Here is a 17,240-nt window from a genome sequence, read left to right on the forward strand (position 1 = left end):
ATGAAAATGGTTACAGTTATTTTGAAAGTACTGATTTGCTTTAATTAATTTTGTGATTAAGTACGGTAATTAGTAGTGGTTTTCTCTCTACATTTCCTGATAAATTGTTAAGATTGTCGTATTTTAGAATTTTTCACTACGACATTGTAGAAAGCAGCTTTCATGTTTCCCGTCGTGCTTCTTATTGGTTGCCCTCAATCAGACCCTGAAACTCAAGCTCTGATTGGTCAGATTTCAATAAGGCGTTTCGGGCGGAATTGAACTCGCACTCTGATTGGTCGGTTTGGCTTGTCTGGTAGTTAGATTTGTAAAAAAAAAAACGGATACATTAGCAACTCGCTGCAGGGCGCCGTCCGTCCGGCATGCCTTGTTTACGGCGGGTAGGGAATACAGAGTCACGGTCCAAGTTGAAGGCTTTAGGTGAGTTCCCTCAACGTTATTTAGTTACATTTATTGTTACCAAGAAAATCAAAATGTAGAAATATGCCCGCTTATTATACAGACGTCAAAGAAAGCTTTGAGATATGACAGTTCCCGGCTACGACTATCACCTGGTGCAACAACTGCTACACATAGGGGTGGCAGAACTATGGAGTGCTGATGGAATTACAATAAAGCTCTGCCTTTATCAAGTTAAAGTTATTTAGACTTTATAATTTAATCGTACCAAACGTGTTCGTGCTAGGCTATGGTTGTTTTGGTCTACTAATAAAAGTTTGAAATTAACAACATTCCTTCCAGCAAGTAGACCACGCTCAATTTTAATCAGACCGCCGATTCGGTTTGATTGGAAACCCTCACTGAATGTTGCTGTACTAAACTGTTTATACAATTCACGCAGTTTAATGAAGTCTTATTCAGGGGTTTGCAGTAGGTACGCGGTTGCTGGATGCTTGATAACTTTTTTTTCCTAACCCGGTGCAGCGTAGGTCATCAATCACTTAAAATGATTCAAATGCAAAGAGCCAAATTGTTGCTTTTCCTCACATGCACTCCTTGTGCTGGTCTTTGTTGCACAAAGCTTGTACAGACGGGCAGAGACAGACGGATGGATAGATGTGGTTAAAAGCGTTTAGCCCCCACCCACCCCCCCCAAAAAAAACATTTGTGATGAACTGCTTTCATACTAAAAACAAATAAAAGATCTGCTTAAGAAACGTTGGTAAAATCCTCTTTGTAAAAATCAGGGCAGCTGTTTGCCAAAGTTCATTTTTTATTTTATTTCAAACTGGGATCGTATGTTTGGTGACAGATTGACTGAAATGAATTAGCTGAGCAGTTTTTTTTTGTTTTTGTTTTTCCACTTTGTGCTTTTTTTTTTTTTTTTGTTGGAGATATTTTATCTGTACTCACATGCCTCATATTTGGTTCTACTCCATCTTGCAAACAGCCCCTGAAGGAATACTTCAAAACTCAGAGATGTTCCTCTGGGGATTGCTGCCATTCAGAGCTAAGCTACAGTAGATTGAAGGGTTGTCTGATGGACCCAAGGCAGAAGTGTCACACTTTGATGGCTGTGTTGAGACTCTGCTCTTCATAGTTCCTAGCTGGAAATACGAGAAGAATGCACCAGAGAGTCTGGAGTTCATAATCCGATATGTCTGCCCTGCATATAATATGAAGTTAAAGTTGTGTATAAATTATTAGCATTTCTGATGGTTTGTATCTCATTAAGCTAGAGGTCACAGATATTGTACAATCTATTTGTGAGCATGAGTCTTTAGTTTAGGGATCTGCATCTCCTGTCCTTGACTCCAGTAACTTTTGGACGCATTCCTGCTCCAACACACCTGAATTAAACGAATGCTTAATGACCCGGCCTTCACAAAGCTTGCTTACATGCTAAGGAGGTAATGCCGTCTTGTGATTTAGATGTGTTGGAGTAGCGATGCATCAAAAAAGCTGCAGGACAGTGGCACTCAAGGACTGGAGTTGGAGACTTCTGCTTTTGTCTTTAAAAGCATGAAATGGAGAGAAATGCATTGTTGTCTTATTGCTTATTGTAGTTGACATCACAACAATTAAATAATCCCACTGGCCACATTCCTTAAGTGGAAAGAGATTTTCTCTTATTTGGAGACAGAGAGATGGAGTTTATTCTTTCCTGTTCTGCAGATTTGACTATTTATTATTAAAGACAATAATTTTATGTCTGTTCTCGGACAGTTATGTTTATATCAGCCACGTAATTTAAGTGGGTGTCTACTACTCTCTCTGGTGCATTTGAACAGTGCGGAGTTTTCTGCTTGCATCTAGTACGATACATAATGGTGACAGCGTTCCCAGATCCAAGCTTCGACCTCTGAGACGAATCAAAATGCAACAATGGTGTCTTCACAGCCACAGCAGCCGAGTGCTGCTCAGGAAGGCGCCATCTTTGTTTTTGTCTGGTTATCCTAAAGCTTTAACAATATTTGAAAAGTGATGAATATTCACTAGCCGATATGTTATTTTTATTGTTCCGTATCTCTCTGATCATTTTCTTAATAGATTCTTTTCTGTCCTATAAAATAAAAAGTGTGTTTTGTTCTGTTGATTTCAGAATAAACCCCCATCCCAGCCTGAAGAAAAGTAAGCAACACCTCAGTTGTTTAAATGTGATACCCTGCATGTTTTTTGCTTTGTTTTTTTTTTCCTCTTTTATTTTTCCCTCCTTCGTGATTTACAGAGACCAGCAGGAAAAGGAGAAAAGACGCTGTGTGAAAGAGCTAATGGGATGTTGACTTTTCCCTCTGACTCGCTCTCCCAAATAGTTTTTCCAATGGATGAAGATGCTATTCCCCCAATTCCTGTCTGTAGTGCACCACCCCCACCTCTCCTCCCCCTTTCCTCCATCACCCCCAGGTATAGTTGCTGTTGCACCTTTTGATTTCTTTTCCTGTTGGTGTGTTTTTCTCTTGATATTTATGTCTTATGCTGTTGGATTATTATAATGTTGTAGTAATTTATTATATTTATCTTAAAAAGCTGGTATAGTATAGCTCTGGGTCAGAGATTCAACTACAGAGGAGCATTTATTCACTTTGCCTAATTTGCTTAACCTGAAACAAAAAAGCCATTTAAATGTTAAGCTGCCTGGCAAACAACTTTTGCTTCCAGGTAGATATTGATGCTTCCAGCTTTATTGATGCTTGTTTTCTTTGAATAGTTAAACAACTATGTTCAATTTTTACAGCTGGCTGTGTGTAGATTTAGATGATTAACATTTTTTTTATTTGTTTCTAATAATCTATTTTCTTTAACTCAGACCTATTTGTAAAATTCATGGATACTGGTGTCTGGTGCTTTGAAAAGCCCATTACAGGGAAGGAAATTCTGTGTTTGTTCAACATCAAACAGATTTTAATATTCAATTCAATTCAAAAATACTTTATTAATCCCAAAGGGAAATTAATTAGTAGTAATTAATTAATTAATTAATTAATATCAGACAAAGATAGCCTGAGTAAATGTAAAATGCTGTGGTATAATGATGATTTTTATTTACTAAGAAAAAGTGCTATCTAAAAGAACCTGGCGTTATGTGAAATCTAAACCTAGTAACTGATTGTTCCGCCCTCGGCAGCATCAGGTGTTTGAGATAACTGGCAACAAGTCTTTTTTACTGCGCCGTGGAGGAATCTTGTCCCACTCTTCTTTGCAGAATTGTCGTTATTCACACATAGGAGAGTTTCCCATTAACCTGCCTGTTTTCTCCATTTCCGAATGATGATTCTCTCTGTGGTCTGCTGGATATCCATAGCCTATGAAATAGCTTTGTAACTCTTTGCTGATTGATGAATGTCAGTGACTTTATCAACTGTTTTTGAAACCCTTTGTCTGGATGTGTTGCTTTCAAGATCTCTTAGCACGCTTCATGTTGTCGGGTAGTTTCTATTTAAGTGATGTATCGATTTTACAGGACTGGCTCTAATCAGTCCTTGGATGTGGATACCGATTTTTTTTCCTAAATGTAATCAATCACAGTTAAATTCATGATTTAACAAGGGAAACATCACATTTTCACATACTGGTCCTTCTCAAAATATTAGCATATTGTGATAAAGTTCATTATTTTCCATAATGTCATGATGAAAATTTAACATTCATATATTTTAGATTCATTGCACACTAACTGAAATATTTCAGGTCTTTTATTGTCTTAATACGGATGATTTTGGCATACAGCTCATGAAAACCCAAAATTCCTATCTCACAAAATTAGCATATCATTAAAAGGGTCTCTAAACGAGCTATGAACCTAATAATCTGAATCAACGAGTTAACTCTAAACACCTGCAAAAGATTCCTGAGGCCTTTAAAACTCCCAGCCTGGTTCATCACTCAAAACCCCAATCATGGGTAAGACTGCCGACCTGACTGCTGTCCAGAAGGCCACTATTGACACCCTCAAGCAAGAGGGTAAGACACAGAAAGAAATTTCTGAACGAATAGGCTGTTCCCAGAGTGCTGTATCAAGGCACCTCAGTGGGAAGTCTGTGGGAAGGAAAAAGTGTGGCAGAAAACGCTGCACAACGAGAAGAGGTGACCGGACCATGAGGAAGATTGTGGAGAAGGGCCAATTCCAGACCTTGGGGGACCTGCGGAAGCAGTGGATTGAGTCTGGAGTAGAAACATCCAGAGCCACCGTGCACAGGCGTGTGCAGGAAATGGGCTACAGGTGCCGCATTCCCCAGGTCAAGCCACTTTTGAACCAGAAACAGCGGCAGAAGCGCCTGACCTGGGCTACAGAGGAGCAGCACTGGACTGTTGCTCAGTGGTCCAAAGTACTTTTTTTGGATGAAAGCAAATTCTGCATGTCATTCGGAAATCAAGGTGCCAGAGTCTGGAGGAAGACTGGGGAGAAGGAAATGCCAAAATGCCAGAAGTCCAGTGTCGAGTACCCACAGTCAGTGATGGTCTGGGGTGCCGTGTCAGCTGCTGGTGTTGGTCCACTGTGTTTTATCAAGGGCAGGGTCAATGCAGCTAGCTATCAGGAGATTTTGGAGCACTTCATGCTTCCATCTGCTGAAAAGCTTTATGGAGATGAAGATTTCATTTTTCAGCACGACCTGGCACCTGCTCACAGTGCCAAAACCACTGGTAAATGGTTTACTGACCATGGTATCACTGTGCTCAATTGGCCTGCCAACTCTCCTGACCTGAACCCCATAGAGAATCTGTGGGATATTGTGAAGAGAACGTTGAGAGACTCAAGACCCAACACTCTGGATGAGCTAAAGGCCGCTATCGAAGCATCCTGGGCCTCCATAAGACCTCAGCAGTGCCACAGGCTGATTGCATCCATGCCACGCCGCATTGAAGCAGTCATTTCTGCCAAAGGATTCCCGACCAAGTATTGAGTGCATAACTGTACATGATTATTTGAAGGTTGACGTTTTTTGTATTAAAAACACTTTTCTTTTATTGGTCGGTTGAAATATGCTAATTTTGTGAGATAGGAATGTTGGGTTTTCATGAGCTGTATGCCACAATCATCCGTATTAAGACAATAAAAGACCTGAAATATTTCAGTTAGTGTGCAATGAATCTAAAATATATGAATGTTAAATTTTCATCATGACATTATGGAAAATAATTAACTTTATCACAATATGCTAATATTTTGAGAAGGACCTGTAGACCCGTGTTGGTTCGGATAGATTTTTCCCTCTTAATAAATGCATTTACCCAGGTTATCTTTTTCTCATATTAAAATTAGTTTGATCTGAAACATGCAAGGGTTACAGAAATGATCAGAAGAAATCTGTAGGAGGGTAAATACTTTTTTTATTGCACTGTAGATGCATTGTTCACCACAAACCTATCCTGTTTTTTAGTTGTTTTTTTCCTCACCATTTTTGCAGTAAAGAAGATTGTCTTGTTAATTTTACTTGTAGCTGTGTAAGTGATGGACAATCTAGACACAGAAGGAGTGGTCGCATTCAAGAGATCAGAGCCAGAACTCCGAGAAAGCAGGATTACACAGACATCCAAGCTGCTCAGAAACGGTCTGAACCGAATCCGTCCCCAACAAAGAGGCAAAGGGAGATCTCAGATATGGTATGTCAATTACCTTAACTTTCCTTATTAAAAAGAAATCCTCTACTAAAGCACGTTGGGTCTGATGTTCTGTAGGTGCAAGCATCACGGTCAAAGCTACAGAGAGCTGGAAGAACACGTATACACAAGAAACCAAGCAAGGTTAGTTTTCTTCCCATGATTTATATCATTTTAACAGGGAGCAGGCGATTTGGAGTGTTAATGTGTCCCAATGTTCACTGCCTAATTGGTCATAATAAAAGCTGTGTTATGGTAGTGTGCAGATAAAGAGGTGTGAAGGTTAATGGAGTGATTTAATCCTCCTTCACGGTCTGCTGCATCTGACACAAACAAGCAATCGAGTGTCTTAACTGACCTACTAACACAGACTACTGATATAGAGCGAACTGCACATGTATTGACCTCATTTTCTATGTGGAGCAAAGATAAGAATTTGGTGCATACATTTTAATTTATAGTACAACGTCTTCAAGCAAGGCTAAGTTTGTTTATATAGTATCAACCATAAGGAAGCGAATCCAGAGGTCTTTACACAAAATCAAAAGATGATATTAAAAACCTTTAAGCTTTTAACAGATTTGTATTACAAGAAACACACGTTCAATTCAAATTAAATATTCAGCTTCATGCTTCAATCACTAAGGGATCATGCAAACATTTTGTTACAGTCTTTAATCGAAAGCTGTAGTAAATAATAACGTTTTCCATCCCTAAAGGAGCCAACAGTTTCTACACTTCCCTGGTTTTCAGGAAGTTTGTTCCAGAGCTGGAGCATAGAAAGTAAAGTAAATGCTGCCTCTGTTTGTTTGGTTCTGATCCTGTAAACACCCAGTAACCAGGTCTCTCATCACCTGAGAGGTCAACATGGTTCATATTTGACACGCAGCTCGGAAGTGTATTTGTTCCTAAGACCACTCAGTTTTTTACAGGCTAGTAGCAATGTTTCAAAATCAATCCTTTTACAATCAGGGAGCAAGTGCAGTGCGGACATTATGTGATGTGATCCATTTTCCCAGTGTTGATCAGGACTCTAGCAACAGCATTTTAAATGAACTGCTGATTTATCTATTTCTTTTACAGATTTGCAATATTCTAGCCTAGAGAAATTAAAAGCATGTACCATTCTTTGGTTCCTGTGTTGACAGGAATCTTTATTTTTGCTTTGTTTTTAGGACCAAAGTGAGCTGCCAGCTAGGGGGATCAAATAGAAGATAAATAAAAGTGGCCCAAGAATAGATCCTTAAGGAACCCCCGGACTTAATTTTGGTTTATGTACAGTGAATTAGTATATGTGTTCAAAGAAAGCTCATTTGTCAGATTCCATTTGAAAATTATGACCTTTAAGCAGGTACTAAACATACTTTTCTTTAAGCCAATTTTTCTGTAACAAAAATATATATATTTTTTTTTCTCGTTTATCTGGTGTAATATTCTAATCCTAAACATTGTGTTTTCATTAGCTGTGAGAGGAGAATCATCATAATTAACAGATAAAGGATTTAAAACTTCAGTCTTTGGGTAATTCATCCATATAATGTGTTTGACTTAGTGAATTTAGTTACTGAAATAAACAAACTATTCAGTAATTAAATTTGTTGAATGGATCTGTTGTTCCTGTCTGCTAAATAAGATCTGAATCAGGTCAGCAAAGTACTGGATAATCTCACCCATTTTATCATTTAGTTTCTAATCCACATGCAGTTAAAGTTATACATATAGGCTCAAATATATAGATACACACCCTCTTATCTTTGGTTAAATGTCCCTTTGCAAGTAACACATAAACTACATGGGTTTGCAGCTATTAAAATGCTTCCAAAGGGTTTCTGTCTGTATATTTGACAACTCTTAGTAGTTTATTTCAACTGTTCGTGCCAAAGATCTGGCTTTTAAGCATTGTGCATAAATATTCGTTTGGGTTGAGGCTGGCACCATCCCAAAAGCTTCATTTTGTCTTTGTTCATCCATTCCAAAACCAGTTTCTCACCGTCTGACGCATGCAATCCCCCTCAGAGGAATGAAGTTGATTAGGAAGATCAGGAGCAAACATCGCTCAAGCCCATAATAAACTGGAAACTGCTGGTCTAGAAGAAAAACTCCAACTTTTTCCATATAAAATAGGTTTTAACGTGTGTTTGGGTGTGGGACATGAATTAAGATATATCTGGGGGTCTAAGTATATATTTGAGTCTGTATGTGGAGGAAAGTCAATAAATAAATCCTCAATAAATTCAAACTTGTGCGCCCATTCTCATTAAAAACAAATTACTATAATGTGTAATAAATTCACCCTTGGAATATCCTCGCCCATAATATAATAATGTAACAAATCTCTGCCAGTGTAGTTATTTTTGTTGTTGCAACTAACCAAACAAAATGTTAAAAATGTGTATTTAATTTGCAGGTTGGATTCTCTATCAGTTTTACTGCAGAGCACCAACATGAGTAAGTTTAATGGACAACCTTTTTTTTTTTTTCCAGCTTGCATGCCTTTACTTATTCTTTTGTCAAATGTTTTGTCATACCAAGAAATTAGTTTTTAAGATAAGATGGACTGTATTGTCTAAATATTTTTAGGGTGCAGATGGTTAGGAAAATATGCAACAAAAGAACTGGGCAAATGTGCAAAAACAAGTAGTAATAATGGAAATAAGTTATGGACCATAAGGAGTGGAGGTGATTGTGCCAAAGTGACAATAATTGCAAGTATTTGCAAATACAGAGGTTATGACACGGGTTAAATTGAACAGTCTGACAGCGGTGGGCATGAAGGACCTGCGGTAGCACTCCTTCCTGCACCGAGGGTGTCTCCGTCGGCCACTGAAGGAGCTGCTCAGCTTCTCTACAGTCTGGTGCAGTGGGCTTGGCTAAGATCCTCCTTTCACCCACTACCTCCACAGAGTCAAGTGGGCAGCCCAGGACATAGCTGGCCCTCCTAACCAGCTTGTTCAGCTTTTACAAGTTTACTGAATGAACATCTGCTGTAATTCAGTCTTATTTTTAGCTTTTCGTAAAATGCTCACTTCTTTTCCTCTTTCATTTCATAGGCTGAAGAACTCAAAAAGCCCAGACAATGAGACTGATGTCTTTCCTCTGGAGGATGAACCTACGCTGGAAAACCCTGATGCTACTAAACCCGACATTGACGCATGTGGAGATTTACCTGGTAGTGAAGACACATCCGTCTCAAAGGGATGGGTAATCGGCCCATTCTTTCAGTCACTAAAATCAAAGATGGCCAGCTTCACTGAGATAGTCATGACTCCTGTTAAACTCTTCAGAGCTAACAGTCCTTCACTGATCATGGATAAGGAGCTTGAGGCCAGTGGAGCAGGTGATGTTGGTGATTCAGAGCAAAGCAATAAATATCATTCAGAAGCACAAATTCAAACCAGCCACCAAAGCCTCATTGACTCTGCAGAAACAAAAAGTGCTAAAAGACTATTTGATGGTTCAGTATGCAGGACTGAACGGGATTTTGAATGTGCAATAAGCGAGAAAGATAAAAACGTACCTGATGCAGTTCATTTGGTACATGGTTCATTTGATTCCTTAGCCTGCGTTGCTTTTGAACAAGTTGGCAAACGTTCTGGCTCCTCTGTCCCGTTTCAGCCTTCAGCCAAAGTCTGTGACTCAAATGAGTCAAACTCAAATGTTTACACTGCTGTGGAGGACCGTGAAGGTGATCTGTCCTGTGTAAAACCACTCATCAGACAAGATACAGGAAATGGATATGAACCAGTGAAAACTGAATCTGAAGACAGAAATCGACTGATTAAACTTCAGCATGACAGTGAAGAAGCAGCTAATGCAGAAAGTTGCAGCTTAGTTCGACAAAGCCTCAGCGCAAATAAAAGCCCACTGAAGCCTTCTTTGGATGCAGAGCAGATGGAGTGCCAACAAATCTCTGAGATGTGTTCAGTGTCAAAGCTTGTACAAGCAAAGAGGGGGCTGAAGCCGAACTCCCAAGACACTGTAAAGAGGAAAAAACTGAACATGGAGTTAGATGGTGATGTAATAAAGGGGCCAAGAACAGCCAGAAAGAGGGTTGCAGTCATGCATTGTATCAAAGGTGAGGACGAAACCATCAAACCAGACAGCAAAAGACGGGTTGTGTCGACAAGAGCAAACCCAAAGGCAAAAAGTGAACAGAACCAGATGGTTTGCTCGTTGGATAAAAACAGCAGTGAGTCACACAATAACTCAAAGTGCATAAAAGTGAAGCCCAGCAATTCATGCAAAAGACTGCAGACAAAAACAGTTCTTACTAAATTTGATGCAAGCAGTGATAATGTTCTAGATGTTGATGTGCCTGTCCCTGCTGCTGAACAACTTGTAAAAAAGCGCCTATGTGTGGTCCTTGTCCGTCCTGAAATGAAGGAACTGCAGCTCGCAACCAAGTGTGGGAATACAAATAAGACACAATTAAAACGTAAATCGCCGAAGCACACAACTTTAAATGCTGGAATGCAGAGCACTTTGGTGTCCACATCACCACATGATCGACTGGAACCCATGAGCACAGACATTAACTCCACTCTGAGTGACCATAGAGAAGATGCATCAACCAGAGGAGCGAGCCAACCGTCCAAGAGACTGAAGAAAGGCCTGAGGAGTGCTGTCAAGTTCACAGTCTTAGCCAAAACCGAAGAGAAAACCAAAGAGAGCCAGTCAAAAAGAGGAAGAGGTCAAATCTCTGTGGGCAGCGTATTCTTTGAAATGACACCTTTTGAAGCTCATCCCGAACTTCTTCAATCAAAGACACAACTTCCTTTACTCTGTTCTGGAGAGTTGAACAAAGAAGATAAACTTGTTACAGAAAAGAAACGGATGAGTTCTGCCTCCACGGCGGTCTCTGAAATCAGTAACTGTAGTCCTAGACCGAGCATAAGACATGTTAACACTAGGCAAAGAAGATCCGATAACCAAAGGAGATGCAAGGTTTTGCACAGTAGGATTTGTAAAACCGAAGAGGGGTCTAGATCTATCACGGTGGAGGATGCAGATCTGACTGCAACGCGCTTACGCTCATCAGAAAACAACTTTTCAAGGCGGCTCTTACGCAGCTACTCATGCCCTGACGTTCTCATCCTCCATCTTGATGACTCGCCCTGGATTTCTTCTCCCCATTCACCAAACCACAAGACACACACATCGCACCACTACCATCGCCAGCATGGTCATTTCAGTTCCCACGCTCAGAGGTCCCCGAGGCGGGCACGTCGACACACTGTTTGCAGTGTGGAGGTGGAGAGGGAGATCGCCCCTCTCTGTCTCAGGAAGGAGGTGTACCCATCCAGGAGATCTGCCTCCTACGACTCCGTTACCCATCACCTGTCACCTGCCCACGCTCATTCCCCCTGCAGCTCCCTCACTGCTCTTGCCTCCTGCTTCCTTTCAAGCCCCCTGGCTTTCCTTTCCAAGAAATCTGACTGCAGGGGAACCACTGCCCACACCAGTACTTCCAGTCATGTTCCCTCGCCAACCCCTTCCTCTTTTTCATGCTCCACCACATGGCATTCTCCAGGTTTTGCTTTAGGGTCTAATTCTGCTGTTTTGGATTCCAGCAGCAGGTAAAGAAGTTCTTATGGTTTCTAGTGACCCATTTTATTACGACAATTCTCTGATGCGCTGTTCTGATATCAACTCCGAATTCTTTAAAGTGAGAATTCGACGCCATACGAGACAGAGAGGAGGCAACGGAGCGAAGAGGATGATGATGGCGAAGACACCAGCTCCTCCAGTCAGGAGTCTGAAGATGCTGGGATGAGAGAAGAAAAAGCTCTGTCCGTCTTTGAAATTAGAGTATGTATGATTCTTAACTAAATGTAAAACGGTTGTTTCTATTAAACTTGAATTTACCAGGTTCCTTTTTAAAGGTGGAGCTACTGTGAAATGATTTCCAGTCAGAACAGTGGCTCCCAAACGTTTACACACCCGTTTAAAATCGTCAGGTTCTTGTGACATAAACAAATAAAGTAATTAAGCAAACCTTTCCAAACGTGGTTGAATAAATGTGCCGACCATTCAACCAATACTTCATCCCTCTTCATCTTCAACCTTTCAGCAAACAGCTGAAAGGTTTTTGGGTCAAAAGTGACTTCTAGTCAGACTGATTCATGATTTTATCTCCCTGTCAAGAAGTGTTTCCATCTGAGAAAAGCAACTTCAGAACATGATGCTCATTTAATGGTGGGTTTGGTGGTCTTTCAGTTAAGGTGCAGTGTTTTACTTATTTATTTTTTATACATTTAATGTGGCCAAACGTTTTTGGTTCCATTATACGATAACATGTTGGAAAGAAACACAAGGAGATCATTTGATTGTTTGCAACCTCTCTGCAAACTGGCTTTAACTGAAGGACATAAATGTCAGCAGAATCCTACTTTAACAACTGAACTTAATTTCAGGTTCATAACATTCACTATATGTTAGGTGTGAATTCCAGAAGGCTGTCTTTAATTGCTTTAGTAAAGTATTAGTTTAGGGTGACAATATTCCTTTTTTCTTTTACATTTTTTTTTTTTTTGTTAAATTGTGTAGGATTAATGTCAAATGTTGGGTTTTGCAACAATTTATCATGCTCTCTCACAAAATCCTGGCATTTTAACAGGGGTGTGTAAACTTCTGAGAGCCATTACAGGTGGACTTGAGCAAGAAATTCATTTCAAGCTTGGAAGAAATCAGCCAGAGCACCGACAGCAGCGTAAAATGTTGAGCAAAAGTTTCCCCTGAATATTAAGACGTGTTAACCCATGGAAGGAAGAAATGAGGGTCTTATAAATGGGATGTTTTCTTCAAAGGTTGCCAAGAAACACGAAGAACAAAAAAAGGTGTCATCCATCAGGATTCGGAAAACTTTACCAAAACCTCAGACCAACCTGACGCCCATGGGTCTGCCCAAACCCATCAGGTAGGGGAAAACTCTCAACACTAAGTGGTACTTGAACAGAAAAACAGCGCGGCTGTTTCTGGTATTAATGTGGTGCAAACTTGTACCAAACAGCTCTATTTTTCCTAAAGCTTTAACCATGGCAGGAAGTTTTCACATCAGATCGAGTGCTTAATATTAGGCAAGAAACACCTAACCCCTGCTGAGGTTTTTTGTACTATTTCAGACTCTATTCTTAGCAGAATAGAGTCTGAAATAGTACAAAAAACCTCAGCAGGGGTTAGGTGTTTCTTGCCTAAAATAATAATAGGCAATGGAAATATGATTTTTTTTTTTCCCTCCTATCTTACTTTACCTAAATGTGTGATTTCATTACTTTTCATAGATTTTCAGATTTCTCAGAAGGATTACCAGCAAAAGCAAATTATTATTAGTAATTTGGACTTTAGCTGCTCTTACACCAATGACCCAGCTTTCTTAGTTAGACTACAATGGACTGTTATTACTTAGTTCAACTTCAGTACCAGTAAAAGCAATATATCATTAGCACCTGAACATGTGGATTAAAGCTGTTTTGTACCAGTGACTCAGCTTCACTAGTTAGAATTCAGTGGAATGATGAGAAGCATTGTAGCTGTGTCTGTATCTGTGTTTATTTGCTTTGTGATTGTATTGTAATTGTATGTACAGCGCTTTGAGTGTCTCGTTGCTGAAAAGCGCTATATAAATAAACTTACCTTACCTTAACATTAAGCCTTATATTGTGTTATATAAAAATATTACAAAGCGAACATTTTAATCACAAAGGACCTCTTGGGAGTCAGTATGCATGTCAAATATAAGCCCACAGCGAGGTATTTTAAAAAAGGTCTGGATGAACAGCTCACTGAGACGAGCTTTGGTTTAAAAAATGTTTTTGTAGCTTCAATCAGTATTTAGATTGCTTAACTTTTCTGTTTTTTTTCCGTGTCCCATCAGGGTGAAAAAGAAGGAGTTTAGTTTGGAAGAAATTTACACCAATAAGAATTTCAACAAAGCCCCAGAAAGGTAAGCCCAAATTATATTTGTTTGTATTTATGTATACATGTTGAAGAAGCCTGGCGAGTTTAATTCATAAATGAATAATCATTCAGTGTCAATACTTGAATCACGCCTTCACAGACCTTTCCAGGTCGACTTTGGAACTAAGAAGTTGCTTTATTTATTGCACCGATGAGTCAGAACCAGACCAGAGTATCGGTTTTAAATAACTCTTGATCTGCTCTTTGAGGTACTATTCTGGGCTGCTGGCAGCTCGTTGTCATGGGTTTGTGTCTGTGTGTTTATGTATTATCTAATAACAAAAAGTAGCTCAGAAGCAGAATTGTAACACACATTTTCTGACATTTTTTCTCTGCTGACATCTGCGTAAAGCACCATCAGGGTGGGGGCCAGTCTAATCTGCCTCCAATAGACATGAACGTTTACCCCCCTGCTTCTAAGCAAAATATAAAAATATATATTGTCAGTTATTGCAAATGCTTTGTGGCAGTTAATGCAGTTGTTAGGTGTAGGGGGTAATTACTTTTTGACATAGGGTTAGATTGGTTTAATCACCTTATTCCTCAATAAATGAAATCATCATTTGAAAACGTCTTTTTGGACACTGTCAGTTTATTTTTGTTTGACCTGAAACATGAACCCTGTTGTTGATGACATGCCTCTCCCTGACTTCAAACATCGCTAGAACGCTGCTGCCTTAGTTTTAAATGCAACAATATGAACTGAAGGCTCGTCTTTAACATCTAGGTTCTGTTGTTACTTTCCCTGAATCTGATGCCTGCGTGGAGATTTTAGGAACAGTAGAAACAAATGAGGTTGCAGCTTAAGTTTATTTCTAATTGAGCTTTCTGACCATTAAATAGATCTTTCATTTATACAAGTGGAGATTCAGTTAAACAGAATCAGGATTTAGCTTAATTGGAAAAACTTCTTTGAAACTTTTACATTTTGTTTTAGCGGATTGATAAATAAGAACTGGTACATTTTTGTACTTTAAACTTAGTTGACAGTGTTTAGGTGCCGGATTATAACCACAAATTAATTCAGTTTGAATGCTGGGAACTAAACTCCTGAACTAGTTCCTGATGAGTTTACTCTTAACACTGATGTATAGATAATACTTTATCCTCTGTCAGTTCCCTAGTTTCATGTATCGGGACATAAATATAATAATCAGCTCCTTAAGGTTGTAAAATTATATAAACCTACAACTTATTCCAGACTGTCATGATTTATTAAGCAAAGATGATGCCAGAATGGAAACTTTGGAGGCACAACAGTAGCAGCTGATTTTTGGCTAATGAAAGAAGTAAAACGTCCAACCAGAAGGTGGCGCCAGAGTAAATCTGGTTCTTAAAATCGGCTGCTTCTCTACAGAAAGAAAACTCACCTTTTTTAGGGTCTTAAACATCCCTTCAGCTGGTTTGTTTTTGGTTCTTTCAGTCGCCTGGAAACCATATTCGAGGTGCCTCTCAACCGCAAGAATGGCTCTGAGTCCTGGTTCGGCCAGAGGCGGGTCAAACGGTTTTTGGAGTTCCTGGAGGTCGGTGAGGTCAGGAAGCCGAAGAAACCTCTTGTTGGAGTTGGGAAAGCAGCTACTTCCTCATCGAGGCCAAGACGAGGGGGCTTTCCTAAAGATGAACCGTCCCTCAGCATTCAGGATGTGGACTCCCTTCTGTGCTCCAAGCTGGATCAGTTGAATTTGTGGCTGATCCATGATCAGAACGATGACTGAAGAAAGAGTCTGTAGCAGCAGTTGTTTGGCCGCAAATTAAAAAAACAGGTAAATCTCTTTCAGTGAGTGCGATCCTGACACTTCTTTCTTATATCGTGTCAGTCCGTGTTAAAATTTTGTCATGGAAAGCTCCAGATAAATATATCATTTATAGCATCTGTAGTCCGCAAGTTGAAGAACTGTACATCATAGTACAAAAATATCGACTTGGAGACGTTATTTACACGCATTTGTACAGATAATTACTTATAAAACAGACTTTTATTTATTCAACAGTCAAACTTCTCTGGAGAAATTTCTCAAAATCCAAAACAAATTCTCTCATTGATATTTGTACGGTAATATCACACATTTGTTTAAAAAAAATCTAATTCAGATAGCGTCCGATTTGTTTTGTCTTGTTCTGAAATGAAGCAGCGAACGGCTGGTATTTATCTCCTTGCAGCATCATTCTGAGTTATAATGGCAGCTATGTTTTTTTTTTTTTCCATTAAAGGCTATAAATAACTTTTAAAGATGCCAGCAAGAGATTTATATTTGTGTGTGTAAATAGCTTTTTTTATGTATAATCAAAGGAGTTTCCGACAACTTGGACTGCGCTGTAAAAAAGCATTTTACTCGGCTCAGGGCAGAAACTGATTAAATATTTGATCATCATCTTTTAGCTTTTTTGACCAATTAAATACATGGAGAAGTGGGCATGTCCACAGCCAAGTTCTTGTTTGTAATTGATCCCCCAGATCGTTTTGTTTTGTACATATATGCATTATAACTGTAGACATTTCTCTGTTTCGTTGTTGTAAATGAGGTTGCCTTAACTGTAAAACTTCTTTGAATGTGTGCTTTCTAATGCTGTTGTCAGAATACATTGACCAACTCCGAACTTAAAAACATGTTTTATTATAAAATATTTTGTATGTTTTTGTATAAAAGTACAACACATGTATACATTTAATAAAAATATAGGTAAAGTAACAATGCAATAATGCCAAGATGTTGGCACACAAACAGCCTCGTGTTGTCATTTTGAAGCACTGCCATAATCACCACTTTGACATTTTTTTTATTACTGGAAGCCCAATCCTGATGAATGTTGATCTGTTGTAGATTTACATTCTGTAGTATTTCTGACAGTATATATACACAGTAACAATGAGTACATTTACTTCAGTAGTAAACTGTAACAAGGAATGTTTTATTACGCAAGTTTGTATAAAAGTGCTTTTGAAAGCTTGCTTTCCACCCTTTAAGATTTCCACTACTTAAATGTACCGAGTTATTATTTAATAATTGGTATATGAAAACGTGAAGTAATGCTATATACAAGCGAGCCTTTACTCAGCTTTACTATGTTCATAATCAAACTACGTGGAAATCTTAAGAGGCTGAAAACCTTACATACGCGCCACATTTTACTCTGTGGCGTCACATTTTAAAAGGCAATGCTGGATTTTATGTTTATTTACTAAAGTAAATTGTCCATATGTTAAATATTACAGGGTATAAAACATGAAAGCCATCTGTTCTTTC

The 17,240-nt window shown here is 39.1% G+C and overlaps 1 protein-coding gene across 1 annotated transcript; it reads left to right on the top strand.

Moving 5' to 3' along the window:
* The first annotated feature begins 319 nt into the window (after nt 1-319).
* On the top strand, nt 320-16,714 carry LOC124862489. Its single transcript, XM_047356444.1, has 11 exons — nt 320-420; nt 2,543-2,571; nt 2,754-2,844; nt 5,880-6,042; nt 6,118-6,183; nt 8,447-8,487; nt 9,090-11,615; nt 11,706-11,847; nt 12,846-12,955; nt 13,913-13,981; nt 15,419-16,714. The coding sequence occupies exons 3-11, from the start codon at nt 2,762-2,764 to the stop codon at nt 15,708-15,710; spliced, it is 3,492 nt and encodes a 1,163-aa protein (XP_047212400.1). The 5' UTR covers nt 320-420; nt 2,543-2,571; nt 2,754-2,761; the 3' UTR covers nt 15,711-16,714.
* The last annotated feature ends 526 nt before the right edge of the window (nt 16,715-17,240 follow it).

Source organism: Girardinichthys multiradiatus, chromosome X (genome assembly GCF_021462225.1).
Source record: "Girardinichthys multiradiatus isolate DD_20200921_A chromosome X, DD_fGirMul_XY1, whole genome shotgun sequence".
NCBI classification, from domain to species: Eukaryota; Metazoa; Chordata; class Actinopteri; order Cyprinodontiformes; family Goodeidae; genus Girardinichthys; species Girardinichthys multiradiatus.

What these genes read in the sequence shown, in the direction of transcription:
- LOC124862489 (XM_047356444.1), top strand. Translation starts at nt 2,762, where the DNA reads ATGGATGAAGATGCTATTCCCCCAATTCCTGTCTGTAGTGCACCACCC. An exon ending in AAAGGGAGATCTCAGATATG is followed by an intron (nt 6,043 to 6,117) that starts GTATGTCAATTA and finishes GATGTTCTGTAG; the next exon opens with GTGCAAGCATCACGGTCAAA. An exon ending in TGTCCGTCTTTGAAATTAGA is followed by an intron (nt 11,848 to 12,845) that starts GTATGTATGATT and finishes TTTTCTTCAAAG; the next exon opens with GTTGCCAAGAAACACGAAGA.